At 36.2% G+C, this 26,710-nt stretch overlaps 1 protein-coding gene across 1 annotated transcript in view; it reads left to right on the top strand.

The window, feature by feature from the left end:
* The window catches only part of LOC129303085 (probable phosphoinositide phosphatase SAC9), a 32,316-nt gene that overhangs the window by 1,047 nt on the left and 4,559 nt on the right, over positions 1-26,710 (top strand). Inside the window, 9 exon segments of the mRNA XM_054942106.1 lie at positions 55-653; positions 2,572-2,704; positions 3,198-3,859; positions 3,861-4,415; positions 5,106-5,213; positions 5,349-5,519; positions 5,997-6,236; positions 12,009-12,437; positions 13,672-14,487. Coding sequence (XP_054798081.1) covers positions 55-653; positions 2,572-2,704; positions 3,198-3,859; positions 3,861-4,415; positions 5,106-5,213; positions 5,349-5,519; positions 5,997-6,236; positions 12,009-12,437; positions 13,672-14,487 — 3,713 coding nt within the window.

Raw genomic sequence — 26,710 nt, 5'->3', positions numbered from 1 at the left:
ACTTCGTCTAAAATCTTGCTTATGCATGCTTTTTCCTCCTTTTAATTGTTACAGCTGGTGGTTTAAGGGACACATCAGTTATAGTTGTTACATTGGATACTGATGAAGTGTATATCATTGTCAGCCTGTCTACTAGACCTGACACACAAGTTATATATGTGGATCCAACAACTGGTGCCCTCCGCTACAATGGGAAGTTGGGGCTTGATGTCTTTAAATCTGAGAATGGAGCTTTGGATTTTATCACAAATGGATCTCGTTGGTTATGTAGAAGTAGAACTTATGCCAGGGCGATCCTAGGTTATGCTGCCTTGGGAAACTTTGCATTGCTTCTGGTTGCTACAAGATTAACTGCAAGCATCCCAAATTTGCCTGGTGGAGGCTGTGTGTATACTGTATCTGAAAGCCAATGGATCAAAATATCCCTTCAAAATTCTCAATCCCAAGGTAAAGGAGAGGTGAAAAATATCCAAGAATTAACTGAGCTTGACATTGATGGGAAACATTACTTTTGTGACTCAAGAGATATAACTCGGCCTTTTCCAAGTCGCTTTCCACTGAACGAGCCTGATGATGAATTTGTTTGGAATGGGTGGTTCTCAACACCTTTTAAGAACATTGGACTGCCTCAGCATTGTGTCACTCTCCTTCAGGTTTTGCTTCATGCTTGGTATTTTCATGGATGCTCAACTGTTTACTGTGATATATTCTTACTTGCCTTCATGACTTTCTATTTTCCTCCTCTACACGTGCCTGTCATACAATCTTTATGCTAATGTAGATGCATACATTATATTTCTAGATTTTAGATAATCCTATCAGCAATGATGTGCACATCCAGGGTTATGGTTTACATTCATGGTGATGAGTCGTAATTGAATGATATGTGTATAACTGATAAGTAGCTGTTAAACAAAGATAGTAGTAATTGAAGGTGGAAAAACATTTGAGAGAAACTTGTGTAACTTGTGTTGCTATTTTATAAGATCTCTATTACAGGAAGGTAAAGACAATTGTGTAACGAATATGCAAACAGAAAATTTGTTATTGATGGTTACTAATGTGAAAGAACTAATGGATCCAAAGAATATTTGTTTTATGTGTAAGTTTTCATTGTAGCAATGCATGCATATAGCTTTGTACCAACTAGAAGATTTAGTTCATTTCATTCTATTCAAACTGCTGAGATATTTTAAATAAACTATTTATTGGTTAATCCCTTAAGTTTTGTAGGATAGGAATTAGATATTTTTAAATTCTATTTTTAACTGCCTTTCAATTTAACTAGTTTGTTTGGTTGTTGATGGAAAACAATGGTATCATGCAATCTGTGTAGCCATCCCTAGCTAATGGGATCAGGCGTGTTGTTGCTACTGCTGCTGTTGCAAGTTAACTAGTTTGTTCCTACACATTAGGATTTCTGTTTTTGTTTATTTTGTTGCCTCTTGTTTGATTTTTCCCCTTGTTTCTTTAACCATGGAAGGCATCTTGTTCCTATCTAAGAATGTACTTAATACACTAGAAATAAGAACTCTCTTGTTCAGATGATATCAAAGCCTCTATAACTAAATGATCAAAAGTTTGGTCTTTGCTGGTCCCTGTTCTCTTAATTAAAATCAAGTCTTAGTATGAGGAATCACAAGTCTGTTTCATGTATTTTGCCCATATATTAATGCCCCATTTGGTATGCCGAAAGAAGTTTTGAAGGAAGTGGAATTGGAAAAGTAAGGGAAGTAGAACAGGTAAAATAATGGAAGTGGGCCTTAAAAATATTTATAGTATGTGCATAGAATCCACATGTAATTTTCATTTGATGTGTGTTGGCAAAAGCAAATTGACATGTATACCTATAATATCAAAATACTAAAATACCATTGGAAAAGCAGCCCTAGATCTACCATCCCCTTTCGTTCTTCCTTTGATGCATACAACGGGGAAGGGACTGTGCGATGAACAGTGACACATATGACAGATGACAAACGGCTGATAGTGTTGGGACTCTTACTAACGAAGGGCTCTTACTTTCTAAGGGGCGATACTATGAAGGGCTCTCAAATTCTTCACTATTGAAAGGACAGAGCGATGGAGGTGACAACAACTTCATTGAAGGTGTCAATGATTGTGGCAAAGGTAATGATAGGGAGACTAGTGGTGGGGCTGTAGTGGATGGTGGATAGGATTGTAGAGGGGTAAAATATAGATGTGCTTTGGCTTCCACAGGTCTAAGATGGAAATGAGTTCTGTCTATTTTGATGGAATTAGCTTCCCTAAAGAATTGGATTCAAATGCACCAAATAAGCAAATTCTAGAATTCCATTTCCACTTCCGCAGACCCAATTCTAGCATAACGAATGAGGCATTGGTGCAAAGACATTTTGCTTGTGACATGGCTATACATTTATTGTTTATTCTTCCCTTTCTAACATGTACAAATCAAAACTCCCACAAGCTGTCACAAATCTATTCGGAGCTAATGTGGTCCATTGATTATTTTGGTGATAGTATTAATATTCCAAAAGGTACCCATAAAGCAATTGAGATACTATTTTCTCACGTGGTATTCCTATATAGGGGTTTGCAGAATGCCGGAGTTTTGGAAGCTCTGGTCAAGTTGAAGGTATTGTTGCACTCATTGCTCGTCGAAGTAGACTGCATCCTGGTACTCGTTACTTGGCAAGAGGGCTAAATTCATGTTTTAGTACAGGTGAAGAAACATATCTACATCTCTTGGACATAATTTCTCCATTTGATTGAGTTAAACTATAAACACTGCAATGTAGTCAGGCTATCTTTAAGGATATATTCTTTTAAAATGACTTTTACTTGTGTAGGCTTTGCCTGCTTAAGCTTTGAATATTAATCTTTTTCAGTCACTTCTGTCTCGGGCTTTAATTCTCTTGATCTCACTCCCTATATATGTTTTTTTTTCCCTGCACGAGTCTCTTTTGTTACTCATTAATGTGCATGTAATTTTGTTTTTTTAGCTTGTTTCAGTACTGAGTTTTCTTCTGACAATTGCAAAAATGGGAAACATTCATTGATCACTCACTCCAGTCTTCACCCAAATTTCTTCAGTAGTGGAAGTGTGGAACTTTACATGCTATTGCGTCCATTTTTTATTATGCTTCATCTGATATTACTTCAATAATTACATGCGGTGCCTTGAAGTGCTTTATGTTTAATTTTCTTTTGTACAGGAAATGAAGTGGAATGTGAGCAACTTGTATGGGTTCCTAAAGGGGTGGGTCAGAGTGTACCTTTTAACACATATGTGTGGCGAAGAGGAACAATTCCTATCTGGTGGGGAGCAGAGCTAAAACTGACTGCTGCTGAAGCTGAAATTTATGTTTCAGATTGTGATCCTTACCAAGGAACTGTGCAGTACTATCAAAGACTGAGTAAGAGATATGATGCTCGGAGTTTAGATATAGCTATTAGTGAGAATCCCAAGCGAAGGTCTTCAGTTCCCATTGTATGCATTAACTTGCTTCGAAATGGGGAAGGAAAGTCTGAATCCATTTTGGTTCAGCATTTTGAGGAGTCTGTAAACTATGTTAGATCAACTGGAAAACTTCCTTATACACGGGTTCATTTGATAAATTATGACTGGCATGCTAGTATAAAGTTAAAAGGTGAACAGCTGACAATTGAAGAGTTGTGGAAACTTCTGAAAGCCCCCACTGTATCCATTGGAATTTCTGAAGGGGATTATTTGCCTTCCCGGCAACGAATTGGTGACTGCAGGGGTGAAGTCATCTACAATGACAATTTTGATGGGGCATTCTGTTTGAGAACACATCAAAATGGGGTAATTCGTTTTAACTGTGCTGATTCCTTGGATAGGACCAATGCTGCTAGTTTTTTTTGGTTGTCTACAAGTCTTTATGGAGCAATGTAGACGACTGGGAATATTACTAGATAGTGATTTGGCATTTGGTTATCAGCCAATGAATAATTATGTCGGATATACTTCTCCTTTGCCTCCTGGCTGGGAGAAGCGTTCTGATGCTGTTACTGGAAAGACATATTATATCGACCATAATACTAGAACGACAACATGGATGCATCCATGTCCTGATAAACCATGGAAGAGATTTGACATGACGTTTGAAGAGTTCAAGAGATCAACCATTTTGTCTCCAGTGTCTCAATTAGCTGATCTTTTCCTGCTTGCTGGGGATATTCATGCAACTATTTATACTGGGTCTAAAGCAATGCACAGCCAAATTCTCAGCATATTTAATGAAGATGCAGGAAAGTTTAAACAGTTTTCTGCAGCACAGAATATGAAAATAACTTTGCAGAGAAGATATAAGAATGCTGTTGTGGATAGTTCTCGTCAAAAGCAGTTAGAAATGTTTCTTGGAACGAGGCTTTTCAAGCATCTTCCATCGATTTCACTTCAACCTTTACATGTATGTTACTTGTAATGAAAGCTCTAGTAGGTTCTGAAATATGATTGCAGTTCAAAATTGCGTTCACCTGAAAAAAAGTAATTTGATAATATATAACCAAGTGCAACAAATCCTATAGAAGCAACTTGGCGGCAACAAAAAATATGTCTTAGAAAACGATGGTGACAGATTATTATTGTTAGGAAACATGAAATGCATAATAACATGCAGGTTGTAATGATTGCTCCCAAATTGATGCCTAAAGTTGATAGATTTTAAGATATTGATTTGAATTAGTTCATTATTGATTCTGTTACATATTTAGGTAAACACAACAAACAGTTACAGACGACCATTTAAGATCTATTGCTGTATCCAACAAATTGAGATGACAATTTAGAGATGAATTCTTACAAAGTTGGGCTTGTAGGATAGTGATCTTTTAATTTACAGTGTAGAAACCATACATGTAAAATCTCTTTATTTTTGTGAATGATGATGAATAAGAGAATGACATAGGAAACGATCCAAATTTCCAAATAAAAGCTTGATGGTCTTGGTCCAAATTGATCCCCCCTTTTTTCAGTTGTATTGGGATCTCTATCTATTAATCTCTTATTTATTTTCCACTACCACTGACTGTGGAATTTATAAACCTGCTTGCACAATAAAAAATAGTTATCAAATAACAAAGATATCTAATCATCACAGGTACCCTCTCGGCCATCTGGTTTCCTTCTTAAGCCAGTTGCAAACTTATTTCCCAGTTCTGGAGGTGAAGCTAGTCTTTTGAGCTTCAAGAGAAAAGATTTGGTCTGGGTATGTTCAATGTTGGCTTTTTCTTCTGAAGGGAACTTAGTGCACAAATTGTAGCTGTTCTCTCATTTTTCATAAAAGCTTTCTCTATGCCATTTGTCACTTACAAAAAATAATTTTTTCTTTTCTGTTTCTCAGATTTACACACAGCCCGCTGATGTAGTTGAGATTTTTATCTATCTTGGCGAGCCTTGCCATGTTTGTCAGCTTCTTCTCACAATATCCCATGGTGCAGATGATTCAACGTTTCCATCAACAGTTGATGTAAGGACAGGACGTTATTTGGATGGGCTTAACCTAGTCCTGGAGGTCTCTATTTTTCCTTCTTTATATCTTCACTTTTGTAATTCATCAATGTGTTTGACATTACTTCAGGATAGGGAGACTAATCATGCTAACTGAAGCAAATGAGGGCATTCTCATTCATTTTTGTGAAGAAAACATGTAAAATTAGTATTGATCTATAAGATTGTGAACTTTACATAATTTCTGTAAATTTTTATCTTCTTACATATAAAATAGAAAGCCTTATAATCCAAGATCCGTTTGAATATTAGTGGGAACCTAGAGTAGCTATAAATTTTATGATGTGGTAAAAAAAGGGCTTCAATTTCTTTTGCAAAATTTTGAGTTTGAAAAGTTTTAGATATAACAAGTTTTGTAACTCATGGCTTGTTTCTTATTGGACTACTAGCTTGTTATTATATGGCGGCAGGAAATTTCCTGTGTCTGTTATGGAGCTAACTTGAATTCTGTTTTTTGGACTCCTCTGGCATCTATGGGCAGGGTGCTTCTATACCACAGTGTGCAAACGGGACAAACCTATTAATACCCATACCTGGGGCAATTAGTGCAGAAGATATGGCTGTAACTGGGGCAGGTTCTCGCTTAAATGCTGAAGAAACATTGTCTTTGTCATTGTATGATTTTGAGGAACTTGAAGGAGAGTTAGACTTCCTAACTCGTGTTGTGGCGCTTACCTTTTATCCTGCTGTTTCTGGAAGGAGTAATTTGACTCTTGGTGAGGTAAAGATAACTTGGAACATATTTTACTTCAAATATAATGATTTCTGGCTTGACTAAGCATGCTATTATATGGCAGTTGCTTGTGATTATACTAATGGATCCATGTGAATTTCAAATGGAAAATATAAACATATTAGTAATTAGAAATATAGGGCCTGTTTGATATCCTATATTCAAAACATATTTTTTTTTTGGAAAAAAAACTTGTTTGAAAATGTGTTTTTCATCTGTTATGAAAACAATGTTAAATGTTCTTCTCAGAAACTAAAAAACCAGAATATTTTTTCTCTCAACGTTTTGTTACTTTTTGTTTTGTAAAATCAGAGAAAAGGTTCAGCCAAAAAAAAAAAAAAATAGAGGAAAGTTAGAAAACATCATGTTTCATTAACAATAATTATGTTAATAAAGTAAATCATTCTTTCATCTTCATTTCACCACTTCAGATATGTTTTTAAGAATTATGATCTAAATAGATTTTCCCCCCATGTTTTATAGAACTTGTTCTGAAATATTATTCTATAGAATTATTTTAGGAATATAAAAATAGAAAACTAAATTAAACAAGGCCATAGTATGCATATTGTCGTTTGATATGAATATTGGCAAGTAAAGTCTATACAAATTGATTCCCCTCAAATTACATCTCTCTTTCAAAATAGAAGAAAGTAGCATTAATGGTTAAGAAGGTTTTAAAAATCGGATTGGTCGTTGAATCATATAAGGTATTGGTTCAAGAGTCAATTGTCAGACTATAGTCAAACTATGACCAAACTGGTCATGATTAAATTATTGGATTTTAAATATAACCTAGTTATTTTAAATAAGAAAGTCAAAAAATAATAACCAAAATATATTAAAAAATTGGTTTCAAACAAAAAATAAAAATAAAAATAATAAAAATCATTAGATGAGTATAAATAAAATGTAAAAATATAATGTAAATAAATATTACAATTTTTTAAAAATAAAATAATTATTAATTTATCATACAACAAGTCTTATCTCACTAGATGATGTCGGCTATATGAATTGCACGATGCCATTGTGCTTTATTATTTACCAAGCTTTTAGGAATGTTGTTAACTTAAAGGTCTCTGTCAACAATTTCCTCAAGTGTTTTGAAGAATGCGATGAGTAGAAGGGGATCGATTGATGAGGTATACGGAAGTGAGAACAACATCTCCCCAAATAGATTTAGGAAGGTGGGCATTGAGTAGAAGGGATCTAGTAACATCAAGAATGTGATGATTGTTTCTTTCAGAGACATTGTTCTGTTGAGGTGTGTAAGGACAAGAGGTCTAGGGTTGAATGCCATGAGTAGTGAGAGAATTTTGAAAAGTAGAGCAAAGATATTCCTTGGCATTATCAGTGCGAATAGTTTTTATTTTGGCGTTATATTGAGTTTTAATCAGAATGTGAAATTTTTGAAAAACAATGGGGACTTCAGATTTAGATTTTAAGAGATAAAGCCAAGTTAAACGCGTGTGATCATCAATGAAAGTGACAAACCAATGAGATCCATTGGTACTTGAGAGGTGTAACACCCCTTGCACATCACTATGAATCAAATTAATGGATGAGATTGAGTATATGAGCGAGAGGGATAAGGGTTGCGTGTGTTTGGCTAGGGAACAAACAACAACAACAACAACAAGCTTTTATCCCACTAAGTGGGTTCGACTATATGGATTGCAAGACGCCATTGTGTTCTATCATTTATCAAGCATTTAGGAATATTATTAACTAAGAGATTGCGTTCAACAACTTCCAAGAGTGTTCTCTTAGGCCTTCCTCTACCCCTCTTAACCTGGCTCCGAGTTATATGTTCTACTTTTCTCACTGGTGCCTCCCGTAGTCTTCTTTGTATCTACCCAAACCATCTCAAATGATTTTCTATTATTTTTTCTTCAATAGGTGCAACCCTCACCTTTTCGTGTACGTGTTTATTTCGAATTTTATCTTTATGTGTATGTCCGCACATCCATTGTAACATTCTCATCTCTGCTACTCCAACTTTATGCTCTTGTTGTCCCGTTAGAGGCTAGCATTCACTATTATATAACATGGCCAGTCTGATAGCAGTATGATAAAACTTTCCTTTAAGTTTATTAGGCACCTTACGGTAGTAAATAACTCTTTTTAGTTTTTTTTTTCCAATTAAACTATCCAGCTTGAATTCTATGTGAAATATCCCCATTGATTTCACCATCATTTTGAATAATGGCTTCCAAATGTCTAAACTTTTCCACTTGAGGTATAATTTGATCTCTCAATTTCACTTCCAAATTACTGTCGACTAGTCTCTTATCAAATTTACAATATAAATATTCCGTCTTACTCCTACTCAGACGGAAACCTTTCAACTCCAATGTCCCCCTCCATAACTTAAGTTTACAATTAACTTCTTCTCTTGTCTCTGCTATAAGAATTATATCATTTGTGAAGAGTATATATGTGGGAATTTCCCTTAGGGACGTAAAAAACATTCTCTAGCATGACACTGGCAAATAATATTATAGTGCCAACGCTTTCAACATCCACACGAGTCATCAGCAATCTTAACAATCCATTTCTCAGTACAAGGTCGTAAGTCGAAGAATAGAGAAATAACACCTGTCATGTGATCAATGGCTCCCAAGTTGACTATCCACATATTAGAATGATGATGCCCTAAGGGGCAAGCAACAGAAATTTTACTTGACTCGGTGGTAATGAGGCCGATGGTAGTGCTAACAAGCGGAGCGTTCTCTGTATCTAAATTTGAGAGAAGCTGTTGGAGATGAGCATCTTGCTCCCAAAGTTGATGATAATTAGGAGTAGCGTCATCATCACCCTGAGCAACATAGCCCTTACTCTCCATCAGACCTTTAGATTTGTCATTTGAAGGTTTGCCATGAAGTTTCTAGCATTTATCACGAGTGTGGCTGGCCTTGTTTTAATGGTCACAAAACGGGTGATTGCCCCTTATATTATGTTCATTGCCATGAGTAGCCATAGCAGAAGATTCACCAGGGGGCAGAGAAGGAAGGACAGAGGTGAGATGCTTGCAACTCTCCTCATGTTTGATGATATAGAAAACTTCACGAATAGATGGAAGCTGAGGAAGACTTAAAATTCTGCCATGAGCATCCTTATACTCAAGATTGAGGCTGAGAAATAATTTATAAACTAGTTCAGAAGCAATGAGTTTTTGATGATAGTTGGCATCAACATCACGCAACCAAGTACGGACTTCATAAAGATCAATTTGCTGCCACAATTGAATGAGTGTGTTAGAGTGACATATAGGCAGTGACATATAAGGCACCTTGTTTGAGTTCATGAAGATGACCCTTTATCTCAAATGGGATAGCAATTGAGGAGCAATTGATACCATTGGAGATAATTATCTCCATCTAGTTTGTGATTAGTTATCAATGCCAAGATGCCTCCAGAGGTTGCAAAGTTGATAGGTCAAGAAGAATAAGAAGAGTTGACGAAAGGAGATCCACCATCAGGGACACACTCGGACTCAACATTTTGACGATATTGGCCAAATTGTAGGTGATTCATTTTGATACCATCTAGGAATCTGAGTATTGATGTCTCAGAAGATATTATTCATAACATGCAAGTGATACATATATAGAGTCTAGGGTTACAAAAGTGAATCTAAATTAAATCTACAAGAATCTTACTAGATCCTAATAAATGTTCTAATAACAGAAAGTAAAGATAAGACAAACTAATACTAATTAACCCTAATTACTGAACAGGCCTTTTGGGCTGAGCCCATACTAAACACAGGTTTACCAACAGTCATCAACATATACGATCAATATGGTCTTCTTAGTGCCACGATGTTTTATGAACAATGCATGACCAGCTTGGCATTGAGTGAAACCAAAAGATTTAACCACATGAGTGAACCTATAAGCGAGGAACTCAAGGATTGTTTCAATCCACATAGGGATTTATATAGTCTACTCACTTTATTTGCATCACCAAAGTTTCTTAACCCCAAGGGTATTACATGACTTCTTCCAAGTCACCATTCAAGAAGGTATTTGTAATATCTAATTGGTGTAATGGCCAATCTAAGTTTGCAGCAAGAGACAATAGCACCTTTTTGGTATTAAACTTGGCCACAGGAGCAAATCTCTTCTAATGGTCAATGCAATGGGTTTGAGTGAACTTATTTGCAACAAGTCTAGCCTTGTATTTATGTATAGTACTGTTAACATTATATTTCACTGTGAAAGCCCATTTGCTTCCCACAATAGACTTTCCACTGGGGAGTTCTGTTACCATTCAGCTTTTGTTATTTATTCACGGCCATTTACCCTTCATCTATGGCTTGTTTCCACCTCTTGTCAGCCATGGCTTCATCCAAGCTCTATGGTATTTTTACATTTTCAATATTTGCAACAAATGCTTTTAGCTAAGGAGAGAGTTTCTCATAGGGAACATGCTTGTTGATTGGATGTGGAGTACAAATCCTCTTTCCTTAGAGAACTTGGCAGATTATCAAGACTGATCTTAGGTGCAAAATCATGGCTTTGCATTGGATTAGTGGGTTATTCTCTGACTTGCTGATTAGTACCTTTACTGTGTCTAGTATAAATCTGAACAAGCTGGTCCACGCTTGACTTGGTCAAGGGAGGTTCTTGATGCAAATCAGGTCTGTTTGGTGAAGGTTTGTCATTTTCAAATTCTGTATCATGTGATTCAGGGTCAGAGTTGAGTGGTTTAGGGCTAGGTAAACCATTTACGGATTTCTCCCCTTGAACAAGGCTCCTAAGCAGCCTCTTTACCTAAAAAATTGCTGCTATATCTTCCTTGACAGAGAAGGTATTTTGGGCAAATTCCCAAATCTCCCTCCAGCAGGTAATTCTCACTTATCTCAACACTAGTTGAGTTCATGTGTCATGTCATCCCCATATTATTCTTTGTATACCAATTTTCATAGGGCAGGTAACTCTTATCTCAATGCTCATAGAGTTCCTTATTTCTGCCTCCAATGAAATGAACATCAACACATTCCTCAACCACTGCAAATAGTTATTCCCATTCATTCAATGGGAAATCATAGCTTGTGCGGGAGATACTGGCACCATACTCCCTATCGTAGCTTGCAACTTGGTGTTAGTACCACTTTCTGGCCCCTGCACTTTGCGTTGTCTCTCCAATCTTGTTTAAACCATCACCCATTATCAACAGAGTTGTCTTCACCTCTGCTGGTGGTGAAAGCTCTCACCGGGCCTGTGTGGCGCCTCCTTGAATGACACAGCACCACTGTGCCCAGCTCTGATACCATGAAAATTGCTGGGAAAATTTGCTTGCTTTATTCAGACAAAGAATACAGTGCATATTGGGGTGGAGAGAGCGTGAAGGAGATTGCATAAAATCTCTTCATAAAGGACAAAAAAATTTCTGGAATCCTGAAGAAAATTTCCCAATTACATAGTTAATATACAGATAAGTCTTGAAGATAAAAATAGAAGTTATAATAGGATTATGAAGTCTGGGGTCCAAAGACTTCTCATACAAATATATAATTCTGGATGAATATAGAGAATGCAAGCCTGGAATGTTCTTCATACAAAATGCAACCAAGTTTCTTGATTATCAAATGCATGGTGGAATGCTCTAATTGAGCACGCAGATCTTTGGGAATATCTCAATTGTCTTTGTGATATATTATATCTCTAATCATATCTTTCAGGGAAGAGTATAGATTTTGATTTTTATGCAAATCTTTTTATTCCTTTTAATGATTTACTCTGGCTACAGATTGAGATCCTTGGAGTTACACTTCCTTGGAGGGGCATGCTTACTGATGAAGGCCCTGGTAGAAGATTAGTTGAGCATGTCAGAAAGTTTCAAACGGGGACCAATCCCTTTTTATCGGTCTCAGATATTAATCCATTTAATTCTTCATCCTCAAAAAATTCGTCACCACCTGTTCAAAGAAGCACTTCTGCTGATCTTTTCATTGACCTTCTGACTGGGGAAGACCCACTTGCACACCCACTAGTTCAACCGGTTACTGAAAATGTTGTCTATAAGGAAAGTGATGCACTTGATTTCTTGGACCAAGCAGCTGTTGAATATCAGAGTGCGAAAAGTGATCATAAAATTTCTGCATTTAAAGATGCAAGTTCAGATACCAGTGCTAAGCAATATCTAAGTTGCCTGAAATCTCTTACCGGGCCAAGTTTGGTATGTTGTAATATAGTTGATGTTTCTCCAGGCAGTTATTAGTTTTGATGTTTTACGCATATAGTATAATGATTTAGATTTTATGCACTTTAATTTCCCAGGAAGGTCTTTTTCTGCTTGATTTCTTCTAGTACTGAGTTCGGCTTTCTTAATTAGTTTATCTGCTTGTTTCATGTGTGAGTCATGAATATATTATGTATATTTCTGCACCCTTACGTCATTCTTTAGCTTTCTTTACTTTAGTTATAAGTACATCTTTTGCACCACCAATTTCTCTGCATACTGATTAAAGTGAACCCTTTCTTCATAGGGGAGCTAAGAGAAAATAATTTACAGTTTTTGTCTATGTAAGTTGTTAACTTTCTCACGTAATATATTCAATGGATTTGAGCAGGACATTTTACATTTTTAGGTCCGAATTTGCTCTCTCTCTCTCGCTATATATATATATATATATCACACACACACACAAGCAATTTTACTGCAGCGTGCTTGTTAGAATAAGTTGTGAGGAGTTTTTTCTTTTTTTTTCCTTTTTTCTTTTGAACGTGAGCATCTCCTTTGAGTTTGGACTTTGGAGCACTTCAAAATTGATTTGATTTAGAACGTCTGGACTTTGGAAGGAGTGAGAGGGCAAAACATTACATTGTGATGTGCATTTATGTACTTGATTGGTATATTTGTTTGGAACCCACACTCATAATATCTGTTATTATGTTATTCTCTTCAGTCCTAAATGTCGGAGCTCATTGAGGAGTTTGTTTTGGTTCTAAATGAAAGACCCCAATCTTCTTTGTCTCCCATATTTATTATTTCCCACTAAACTGCCCCTGTTGATTGGTCACATTGGTAGATGGTAGTTTCTCATGTAAATAATTGGAAGGAGGGGTATCTCATGGAAACCAATATACCTTTGTTTACAAATAACTAGCTTAAACTAATTTTCTTAATCTATGTGAATTAGTTATCTAGTTTCTACATCTAGGACTGGAGGGAGTTTATCTTACCATGAATAAGGAATAGGTTAGTGATGTCTTGAGACCTGTTCATCACTACAGACATGCTGAGTAATGAAGTGCTTCTTCTTTCAGTACCTGCTCTCTCTACTTATATTGTTTTTAATCAAACTATAGAACATCTGTCTGATAGGTGTAACAAATATTCACTTTGAATCAATAATTTGGTGGACAGCATTTGATGCCGATGTAATTCATTGCCTGTATAATTTTTGTAGGGAAAAAAACTAGACTTCATAGAAGCGATGAAACTTGAAATTGAACGCTTTAAGCTGAGCATCTCTGCTGCTGAACGGGATAGAGCCCTACTCTCTGTTGGAATGGATCCTGCGACAATAAATCCAAATGCACTACTTGATGAAGCATACATGGGAAGATTATCTAAAGTTGCTAGCGCTCTTGCACTTCTTGGAGAAGCTTCACTTGAAGATAACCTAATTTCTTCTATTGGTCTGGAAAATATTGATGATAATGCTATAGATTTTTGGAATATTACCAGAATTGGGGAATCCTGTTTAGGGGGCAAGTGTGAGGTGCGCACTGAATTTAAGAAAACCAATTTAATGTCATCTGATGGAGATTCAGATCCAACATTCTTGTGTTCTCATTGTGAAAGAAAGGTTTGCAGAGTTTGCTGTGCTGGGAGAGGAGCACTTCTGCTTGCCGGACAAGAGATCATTAATTTTAATGGTGCATCAAGCCAAAGTGGATCAAACTATGGTTGCCAAGTTGATGTCCCTCTTAATCGTTTATTAGCACGTGATGGTATAATTTGTAAACAATGCTGCCAGGATATTGTGCTTGATGCACTGACATTAGACTATGTGAGGGTTTTGATTAGCTTGCGAAGAGTTGCTCGTGTGGAAAAGGCTGCTTACAATGCTTTGAAGCAAATTATTGGATCATCACCCTGGGATTGTCTTTTTGAAAAAAATTGGCCGTTGTACAACCAGTTTAGTGGCAAAGTCATGCAGCAGTTACTTAATGGATATGAATCCCTAGCTGAATTTCCATTTGCCAGTTTTTTACACCCGGTATCTCTTTCTCTTTCTCTTTCTTTCTTTCCTTTTCTCTTTTTTCAATTGGATTCTAATTCTGATTTTGTACTCTGCACTTTTGCTTTTTCAACGTCTTCAAACACATTACTTTGCTACATGCTTCTTTTTCTAACTAAAATATGGTGAGATGCATTACAAATTACTTGTCTTAACAAACACATTGATCCAATTGATAGAACTTAGGGTTTAAGGTGCCATATTTGAATGATATCTGGAATTACTAATTTTCAGATTTTCTGGCCTGGGTTCCAATTGATAGATGACGTCCTAGCCATTAGCTGATGAATATTTAAGGCTTGAAGGAATTTGCCTTGTTACAGGATGAGCAATTATGGGGAATAATGTCACATATTATTCCAGCAAAGATGACTGAAAACTATATAGGGCAGATAGCAACAGGCCTGCTATTCAAATCCCTGAAGTTTAGGAGGAAAATTAGAGGAAATAACATGTAAATGATAAAAAAAATATGAACTAAATAGCATTAAAATAAATATTACAATAACAGCAGCAACAATAACAAGTAGCCTTACCCCATTAGGTGGTGGGGTTGGCTATATGAATTGTACGATGTCATTGTGATTTATCATATACCAATCTTTTAAAAATGTTAATTAAGAGATTTCAATCAACAACTTCCATAAGTATTCTCTCTGTCCTTCCTTTATCCCTCTTAACATGGTTCAAACTTATCCATTCCACACTGCTACCCAAACTTTATGCTTTTACTGTCCCGTTAAAGCCCAACATACACTATCATGTAACATAACTAATGTTATAGCAGTTCGATAAAACTTTCCTTTGAGTTCATTAGGTACCTTATGATCGCGAATAATTCCTTTACCCTTTCTCTAGTTAAACCACTCAGCTTGTATCTTCTATGCAATACCCTTTTCAATTTGCCCATCATGTTTAATAATTGCTCCTAAATATATAATTTTTTTTACGTAAGATATAATTCAATCTCCCAATTTCACTTTTAAATTATTATTGACTAATTTTTTATCAAAATTACAATGCAAATATTCTGTCTTACTCTATTTCAGGTGGAAATTTTTTGACTCTAATGTCCTCTTCTATAAATCAAGTTTATAATTAATCTCTTCTCTTGTCTCCGCAATAAGAATAATATCATCTACAAAAAGCATAAATTTGGGTATTTCCTCTTGAATATGTTCAGTTAAAACATTTAGGACTAGGTCAAACAAATAAGGACTCAAAGATCCTTGATGTAGTATAATTCTTATAGGAAAGTCTTTTGTTTCATTGCTAGACATTCTTATTCTAGTTGTTGCCTTTTCATACATACAAAAACACCTAATAAAGATTAAAGATAACAAATTCTAATCAGCATAATTCAGAAACATCTCCAATGCTTCCATTCAAGCTAGTGAATAGATGTTCAGCATTTCCAGCTTGCAGCTGAATGCTTTAAGTCTGGACCTCATGAGGGCTTTATTAAACAAATCTGCCACTTGACTTTAGCATGCTCATATGCCAAATCTGCCAGGCCTGATTCATTCTTCTCCTTTATAAAGTGACAATCTGTCTCCATGTGCTTTGTGTAATCATGATGCATGAGATTTTTGCCCATCCCAATAGTGGCCATGTTTTGTGGCAACCTTCATTTGTGACCCAACATTAAATTTCATTCTTTCACATACACCTAGTGCTACAGCTCTATGTACAGCTTCTGCACCATATCCATCAATGTCCCCGATTGAGGCTGAGGTTGTTGGTGCATTTTATTGGATTCTCAGCTTGTATATTCCTTTTTGAGCTAACTGACAAGAGATTATGATCCAACCTAGAAACAAATAAAACACCACTCAAAACTAAGGGTTCGTTTGGGTACTTTTATTTCCACATTTAAAAAGCAAAATTTTACTTTTAGAATGCTGGAAGTTATTTGGGAAAAACATTTTGCAGGAAAGCTCATATGAAAGCACATATAAACATTGGCTGAAAGTAAATATGAAAAACGAAACTATTTGGAGCTTCTGAAAAGTGGATTTGAAAAGTGGAATATTATTTGACCATACTACCTCAAGTTTAATCTCTTATTCTTTTATTTAAAAATAGTTAATTCATTAAAAATATAATTATTATTTTAATAATAATAATAATAATTAAGAATCAAGTTTTTAGCATTATAAATTGAATAATTAATCATGTTAATGTTTGGAATTATTGTATAATAAAAATTATAAATCTTTATCACATTTTTTAAAATTACAAATTAAAAAAGTACAAAAAACTAGTGATCAAGTTTTTAGCATTATGGATCAAATTTTATGTTATTTAAAATTTTTATCACATTTTTTAAATATTTCAAATATAGTACATTATAATGAAAATTATAAATCATCATAAATCAATGTGGTGGCAAGCAACCTTCATTGATCTCCATCTTATTCTTCCCTGTCTCAAACCTTGGGCTAGTATTGTCTAGTCTTGTAACTTCACTAGTCAGATATATGTCATTGACTCTCTCCCTTGCAAGCATAAGCACACTATGAGACCCTTGCAAGTAATTGTTGCTATTTAATCTATGGCTTACAATCACTGTTGGTGAATTTTCAGTGAATGGGTGAGTAATTGTGGGATTTTTGAGAGGGGAAATATAATTTTTCATTCATAACAATAGTAGGATACAAGAGAGTATATACACAAAGCTAGGAGACAAGAGAGTAAATGCCTAATAAATAATAGTGATTTTGATAAACGTTATTAACTCTTGGAAGTTGTCGAACGCGATCTCTTAATTAATAATATTCCTAAAAGCTTGATAAATGATAGAGCACAATGGCGTTTTGCAATCCATGTAGACGACCTCACCTAGTGGGATAAAGGCTTGTTGTTATTTGTTTGTTTGTTTGTTTGTTTGTTTGATAAACGTTATTAACTCCTAATAATCATATAAGAATATTTACAATAAATATAATATCTCCACACTCACCCTCAAGTTGGATCATAGATGTTAATTATGTTCAATTTGCTATGCAACTTTTAAATGTGGGTTTATGTAACCCCTTAGTCAGAACATCTGTAGCTTGAAGGTTTGTAGGTAATTAGATTAAACAAATGACTCCATCTTTCACATTTTCTCTAATGAAATGCCTCTCTACTTCCACATGTTGAATAGGGTTTGAGGCCTTGCTTATAGCTGCCTTATTGTCACAAAAAAGTTTTAATGGTGAGTCCACTTCGACATGTATCTCTTCTAGGATTCATTTCAGCCATAACTCTTCCATTATTCCTTGAGCCAAAGCTCTTAATTCGGACTTAGCATTTTTCTTAGAAACAACTCTTTGCTTTTGACTTTTCTAGGTAACCAAGTTCCCCCAAACAAAGGTACAATAACTAGAGGATAATCTCCTATTAGAACGAGTTCTTCCCCAATCTACATTTGTGTAGACCTCTGTGGTTCTCTGTTCTTGTTTCTGGAAGAGTAACCCTTTACCAGGAGTACTTTTTAGATATCTTAAAATCTTGTAGACTGCTTCCATATGCTTGTTCTTCGATTTAGACATGTATTGGCTAGCCATATTACTGCAAAGGCAATATCCGGTCTTGTATGGGAAAGGTAAATCAACTTCCTAACAAGCCTCTGATATCTTTCTTTATTAGTGCCCTCTAGATTCTCATTGTCTTCTTCAACCTCATCATAAAAATCATTTTCTTCTTTTGACTCTTTCTTATTCTTCTTAGGCTTCTTCTTCGAAATTGCAATAGGGGTCTTAGCTTGCCTACAACCTAACATGCCTGTTTCCTTCAGAAGATCAAGTATATACTTCCTCTGACATACATAAATACCTTTCCTTGACCTCGCAACTTCCATCCCAAGGAAGTATTTCAAGGCACCGAGGTCTTTACCTCGAATTCTTTGCCCAGAACAACCTTTACTCTTGTGATTTCCTCAAGATAATCTCTTGTAAGAATAATGTCATCAATTATACAATAAGGATACACCTCTTACCTCCTTCAACTTTAACATTGTATGGTTTGACAATCCTTGCTTGTAGCCTTCTAGCTTGAGGACTTTTGAGAACCTGTCAAACCATGCTCTAAGGGATTGCTTTAGGCCATATAGAGATTTCTTCAACCTACATACTTGATCACCTTTGCCTCTATCAAATCCTGGTGGTAGAGTCATGTAAATTTCTTTTAGTTCTCCGTTTAGGAAGGCACTCTTGATGTCAAGCTGATGAAGTGGCCTAGCTGCCACGGATAATAAGACTCTAGTGGTGTTTAATTTTGCCACTGGTACAAAAGTCTTTTTGTAGTCAATACCATACGTCTGAGTAAACCCTCTTGCTACTAAGCATACTTTTAACTCATCAAGAGTGCTATTGGCCTTGTATTTTAGGGTAAAAACCCCCTTGCAACTTACAAGCTTCTTGCCACTTGGCTTCTAAACTATAAAGCAGCGATACAGGTATGAGTATTGGATACAACACGGCATGATATGTGGATATGGCAATTTTCAAAAATTTTAGAATACAGGTACGACCATATAAATAATTAAATATTAAATATTTAAATACACATATTTTCAACAAGCTACTACCTTGTCTAAAATTAGAAGCCATTGCCAAATTAACTTATACTAAAAAATTGTAAACAATTTCCTGCAATTTTAATATGGCAAGAGCTAATAAAAATTTAAAATAAACAAATAATAGTATGTGTCTATGTAAGCATGCCACAATGTAAATTATTTAAATAATAAATAATTTATGTAAATTATCCAAATTTTAGTTTGAGCCTCTATAGTTCACTCAAAGTTTCAGAAAGCATAGCCATTAGCACAAACAAAGCAAGTTTATAGGTTGACTTTGTGATATGATTGGCTGAGCCATGAAAGAAAGGGAGGATGGAAGAGAAGAGACAGACCGAAAGAGGAGGAGAAACAGAGCGATTGCACGATGCGAGTTAACTGGCTAGGCGACATGAGTTGATGGAGCCACAGAGAAGGACCACTAGATGAGCGATGGTGATAAAGCCGCAGGCCGGAGGGAAGGATAGCGGCAGTTTCAAGGTCATGGGGTGAGACCGTTAAAGACAGAGCGATGAGAGCAACGCAACTCAGGTGAGACCGCAATGCAAGAGATTTGGGAATGAGACAGTTGATGAAGTAGGGCATCTGATTTTGAAAGAAAAAAATTGCCAAAATGCTGTGTTGTGTCTTGCCCGTGTTTGCTCGTTCTCGTGTCCGCCCATTCTCACCCGTGTTTGAACGTATCGACACAAAAATAAAAAACGTGACATGCCGCATCTACGTTCGGGATGTGTATTCTTGTCGGATATGTGTCCGACACAGGCACGGTTCCATTTTTGGCATGTCCGTGCTTTTTAGCTTGTAAACAATCTCCCATGCTCCATTTTTCTTTAGGGCTCTCATTTTCTCCATGACTGCATTTCTCTATTCTGGTATTTCCAATGCCTTTTTGATATCGTTAGGAACTACAACTTTATCTAGACTAGTGACAAAAGCATGATAACTTGGGAGAAAGAGCCTTATAGGATATGTGCTTTTATATTGGGTGTAAAGTGCAAAAGCGAGGTTGTTTTTTGAGAGCAATGGGTAAATCATGATTAGATTGATTACTCACTTTGTTCAGGACTTTGCTGAGGTGATTCAGGAGCTACCATTGGTTTTGACTCCTTTGGTGCTTTAGATACAAGTTGCTGTCCTTCCTTGGATTTATGTTTTCGTGAACAAACCAACAAGTCTTTGTCTTTTTGCCTTTGTATATCTCCTCCTGATGTTGAGTTATCTTTTGTGACTGGCATAAGAGATAGTGATGGTGATGATGATGAAGGTTCGGATGAGAGTGATGGTTCTAGTGATTGAGGTGGTAATGACTTTGTTGGTATGGACGAAGAATAAAGAAGCACTTGTTCTTTGTTAATTTCTTGTTTCCAAGTTTGAGATTCACCTATACTCTCCCCCTGAATTGAAGAATTGGAATAAAAAGGCATATCTTCATGAAAAGTAACATCAAGGATTACAAACGTGTTTGGAAATAGGATCAAAACATTTGTATCCCTTTTGAGTGGGGGAATAACCAAGGAATATGCATTTTGTAGCATGAGTTCTAAGTTTACTGTATTGATAGATGTGGACAAAGGCTGTGCACCCAAAAACACGAAGAGGGATGTTGATTTCAATATGAGATGTGGAAAAAAAAAACTCTGCAATTTTTGAAGAGGGATATCAAAAGACAAACTATGATCGGGCATTCGATTGATGAGGTAGGTTGCAGTTAAGATGGCATCCCCCAAATGAAACTTTGGAACATTATGGGTGAATATGAGGGCCTAGCAACTTCAAGAATATGTCTATTTTTTTCTCCTGCAATTTTGTTTTGTTGGGGTGTACGGGCGCAAGTGCTTCAATGGACAATGCCATGCTTGTGAAGGAAGGTATTCAGGACGTGGTTGAAATACTCAATACCATTGTTGGTATGTAGAACTTGGATATTTGTGTTGAATTGGGTTTTTATCAACAACAACAACAACAACAACAAGTCTTTATCCCACTAGGTGGGGTTGGTTACATGGATTGCAAGAGGCCATTGTGCTCTATCATTTATCAAACTTTTAAAAACATTATTAATTAAGAGATTGCGTTCAACAACTTTCAAGAGCGTTTTCTTAGGCCTCCCTCTACCTCTCTTAACAGGGTTCAAAATTATATATTTCACTCTTCTTATTGGTGTCTCATGGTCGTCTTTATACGTGCCTAAATCATCTTAAATGATTTTTTATCATTTTTTCCTTAATAAGTGCTACTCTCACTTTTTCGCATACGTATTCATTTCAAATTTGATCTTTATGTGTATGTATACACATCCACCGTGACATTCTCATCTTTGGTACTCCAACTTTATGCTCTTGTTGTCCCGTTGGAGCCCAGCATTCACTACTGAATTGGGTTTTTATCATGGTAAAGAAATTGATAAATATAGATGCAGTCTCAGACTTTCTTTTAGGAGATGCACCCAGCAAATACGAGTATGATTATTGATGGAGGTAATGAACTACTTTGATTTGGTGTGGTTTGGGATATAGGATGGACCCCATAAATCACCTTGTAAATAACAAACAATTTGGTGGGTATGTATTGTGTTCTGGGAAAAGATGTTTGTTGGTGCTTTGCTAGTTCACACACTTCACATTTGATATCATGGTTAGAAGGTCAAAGGTTTGGGAACAAATGAGATAGATAATGAAAATTAGAATGACCCATTCTCTTGTGCTATAACAAAATATCCGTATCTTTGGATGTGATATAGAGTTACATACATTAGTGGCTTGATGGTGACTCACTCTAGCATTTTCAAGGAAGTAGAGTCCCTTGCACTCTTTAGCACGTCCAAATCGCCATCCTTAATGATAGATCCTGAAAGACACAATGGGTTGGAAGAAAATTAGCACAACATTTAGATTGTTTTGTTAGTTGGCTAACAAACAACAAATTGCATGCTAATTTTGGTACATGAAGAACAAATTCTAGAGTGATAGATTCAGAGATACGAATACTCCCTTTTCCCGTAATAGGAGCAAGAGACCCATATGCAATTTTGACTTTTAAATTTCGAGCACATGGAGTATATGTAGAAAATAATTGGTGGTTATCAATCATGTGATCCGATGCTCCAAAATTAACAATCCACAATGTTTCAACCCTTGATGTTTTCAAGGCTTGAAAAAAATTACCTCTTTGTGTCAAGAAGACAGAGATTGACTATGAAACCTGACTGACACATACTACATCAGATTCAACAACTTTTGATGGCAGTTTTGCAAGCTTCATCACCCATTGTCAAAAACTCATGAGAAAACTGGTACAAATCAAATTGAAAAGGCCGAGACATAATACTTCTAGGATTAGAAGCCCTATTTCCCTTTGGAATTTTTAGGTATTTGTGTTCTTTAGGTCCATTCTGTTCTAAGTACATTTGATGAACAAGGTGAAGACTTGGAAGACCCACCGTTAGAAAATACTGAGACTAGGCTGAAAATGGTCCATCATTGCCAGAATAGGTCGCCGTTGCTAGAAGCAACCCTCCACGCGCCGCCATGTCCTTGGACTCTCCCTCTGACGCAGAACAGACGAGTGGTGCGTGTGACCACTGTGCGCAGTTGACGGACGCCAAACTTTGGGGTTGCGCTGAGCGAAGATCTTTGGTCCTTCCTTTGTCAGCGGTGAGATCCAACAACACCTCTTGTCCTCCATTAAGGTTTTGGCAGTTGGTAGCTACTAGTTTGAAACTATTTTATGTGACAGAAAACCCAGCTAGGGTTCTAATCTAATGAGCTCTGATACCATATGGGATTTTTGAGAGGAGAAACTTAATTTTTCATTCATAATAATAGTAGGATACAAGAGAATATATATACACAAAACTAGGAGACAAGAGAATAAATGGCTAATAAATATTAATGATTCTAATAAACCTTATTAACTCTTAATAATTAGATAAGGATATTTACAATAAATGCAATATCTCCACAGTAATGCCAAGCGCTGACACTAATGGTGCTGTTTGGCATAAGGGAGTTATGTGGAGCCGTGTTAGATGAGCTGGTGATGGGGGTATTCCCTAGCTCAGCATTAAGAGCTCCCATCATCCTGAAAGAAATCATTCTTTGCTTAAACCTCCTGCTGCTCTAATACCATGAGCAATTATATAGGATAAGTTCATATGTTACGCCTGTAAGATGACTTAAAAAAAAAAAAATCTGGGTGGATAGCAACAGGCCTGCTATTTAAATCCCTGATTTTTTTTTCTTTTTTCTTTTTTTTTGTGTGGATAGGTTCAAATACCTTGAAGTTTAGGAGGTGAATCAGAGGAAATAAAATGTTAATGATAGAAAGATATGAACTCATATAAAACAGTAACTAAACAGTGTCTAATAAACATTAAGTATAAAAGACAACGAATCATAATCAACATTAAACAGAAATATCTCGTCAAGACAGGTAAAGTCTGGAAATATATATTACAGCCGCATAGGTTTTTTCAGTAAAAGATAACAATCTAGGCATTGCAAGTTGGAGTGGGACTGCATGCTATAATCCATTCTCCACTCCTAGGGGAGAAAGAAAAACAATGGTTCAACATTCCCCCTTTTTTGTCAGCATGGAATCAGAAGAATTGCATCAAGTTATATACGATTATTGTATAAAAGTTCTTCAAAGGCATAACTATAACTTAAAGTAATCTGTAAGTTAAAACTTTTCAGCAACATGCGCAGATAATGTTGTCAAAGTAATCTGTCAGCCCTAGGTTGAATACTGTGAATGATTATTCAGGCTTAATCAAATTACTATCTTTATTTTCTAATATTTCTGTTATTTTTATTATTATTTTTGGACCATATCAGATGTGATTTGGTCCTGATTTTTCTCTTCATGGATAGTGGTGGGTGGGTGCTGACCTGTGGCTGCCATACCCTCTGCTTTTTCTTTGCAATTCCTTTTCCAGTCAATGCAGAGAAACCCTAATCTGGAAATTGCTCAATTGCAAGCATTTGGAGAAGGACTGAAGGACTGGCAAATACACTTTAGTTAACCTATAAGATGGCCTATTATTGAATTTTGGACCATTTTCTAATTGAATTTATTGGGGCTCCTGATCAAGCTGTAAGCTGTGCTAAGTTTTGATGAGGTGTTGATGGGCTACAACAATAACGAGTCTTATCTCATTATGTGGGATTGGCTATATGGATTGTACGATATCATTTTGCTCTATCATGTATCAAGTTTTTGGAAATATTGTTAACTAGGAGGTCTTATTCATAATGCCTTTTTTGGTAATAGGGAAGAGTTTTTGATGGAAGTGAAAATAAAAGTGGAGATGGAAGTGGAAGCGGAAGTAGAAGTGGGATGAAAAATATGTTTGGTATGCAGATGGAATTAAATAAAAAAATTATTTAATAAATATATATTTTTTAAAAAGACTAACACTGCCCATGAAATTAAAAAAAAAAAAATCCCCATCCTTGTCCTCCTTTCCCAACCACCTCTGCATTACGAGAGATTAATGCTTGAATGCCATTGAAAATATTCAATATGTCTCGGGGGAGGGGGGAATAAAAAAGCATGAACCTTCATCTTCCACTTCTAAACGTACTTGCCAAACTTTTGCATAGACTTCCAAAGATTTATGAAAGATATGGTGGTGAGCCCCAAATTCATGGTTTTGCATATATTGGTTTTGTTATTGGTTACTGTGCACTCAATAAACCTTTGCAAGCAAATTGAAAAGCTAGATCGAAGAAGCTCCATCGTCATTGCTGCCTTACCACCACTCTTATTGAAGAAGTAGATCGAACAGGGCTGGTCATGGTTGGGAGTCACCATTGGTGAATTTTGTCAGTGAGATTGGCTCCATGGTTGGAGAGAGGTTGAGGATAAAAATGATAAAATGAGAGAGGGAACTGACTTCCATCATATTGATGAAACTGGGTTCCTTTAGGAATCGGGATCTTGCATACCAAACAGTCAAAAGAATGAGTTCCACTTCCAATTCCATTTCCCTTCCCTCAATTCCATGCTACCAAACGGGGCATAAGTGTTATCTTTGGCCTTTATCTGTCTTAACAGGGCTCGAAATTTTCCATTTTACTTTCCTTACTAGTGCCTCCTGTGGTCTTATTTGTATATGTCCAAACCATCTCAAATGATTTTCTACTATTTTTTTTTTCAATAGGTGCTACGTCCACTTTTTTTATGTGTTCATTTTAGATTTTATCTTTATGTATATGCCTGCACATCTATCTCTAACATTCTCTTCTTTGTTACTCCATCGATCTAACATAGCAGGTCTTATAGCAGTTCAATAAAACTTCCCTTTAAATTTATTAGGCATTTTATGATTGCAAATAAGATAATTCTTTTAGCCTTTCTTTAATTAAATCATCTAACTTATCTCATATGTGCAATATCCTTGTCAATTTCTCTATCATGTTGAATAGTAGCTGTGGGAATATTATGTTATTATTGTGAATAATTAGCATTTATTAGGATCTCATTAATTAGGCTTTATTAGTATTTATTAGCTTTTATCTCTCTTGATGTATATATATAGGACCAGTGTGTACATTAGAAATGTAATGAGATAATACAATTTTTCCTCTCTGAAAATTCCACATGGTATCAGAGCATCAAGCTCAAAATTTCAAATAAAATTAGTTCTGGAATGGCTAGAATGGGGCTGCCTGAACAGTACACGACGGCATTTGTGTGGACAATGGTGGAGCGAGTTTTGAATCTCACCGCCACCCTAGACGTACTTAGGAGGCTCCGAACGGCAAAACCCAAGACGGCGGTGGTGAACGGCAGCGCGTGTAGACTACACGCGCCACCCCTACTCACTGCGTCAGCAAGCTTCCGGTGGTGCGTGGAGGTGTGTGGCGGCTCCGTTCAAGACGCGATCTTCTCGGATGACAATGACGCACTCTCTCCGACTAGATCTAACACAATCCGGTATATGGGCACATCGTTTTCCAGCCATATCAGATCGTATGGTGTTGTTGGTGCCCTGTTTTGCTGGGTTTGGAGTTATAATGGGTTGTGGCTTCTGTTTTCAGTCTACCAAAAAGCTTTTCCCTCATTTGAAGTGCTAGGAGTGGTGTTCTAGCTACTTTTATGTAGTGTTGTGCATAATTCCAGATCTGCACCTATGGCATTTGTGGCAAAAAGAGGGTCTTTTCTTCAGGCTTTAAAGACGACTCGAAGTGCAGTGGTTTGGATTGTGGATTCTGGGGCATTTGATCATATAACTAATTGTCATCAATTGTTCACCACTTACAACCATGTGCTAGAAATATTAAAGTGAAAATTGCAGACGGCTCCTTAGCACCGGTGGCAGGAAAAGGGAGTATCCGTACGTCAGATTCTATTATTTTGGAATTTGTCCTTCACGTGCCAAAACTTGACTGTAATTTACTTTCAATCAGTCAACTGACCAGGCACTCAAATTGTTTTGCTAAATTTCTCTCGTCACATTGTGTGTTTCAGGATCTATCATCTGGTGCGACAATCGGCAATGCTAAAGAATATGAGGGGCTCTACTATTTAGAGGTCATCACTCGAGTAGATAACCCACCTATTGTTGGCAATTCTGCATCTACCTCTAAAGTTCATGATTTTATGTTATGGCATAAGAGAATGGGTTACCTTAAT

This window comes from Prosopis cineraria, unplaced genomic scaffold, assembly GCF_029017545.1.
Source record: "Prosopis cineraria cultivar Desert tree isolate PC_DT_omini unplaced genomic scaffold, ASM2901754v1 PC2, whole genome shotgun sequence".
NCBI lineage: Eukaryota > Viridiplantae > Streptophyta > Magnoliopsida > Fabales > Fabaceae > Prosopis > Prosopis cineraria.
This window is presented reverse-complemented; position numbering and strand designations above follow the sequence as displayed.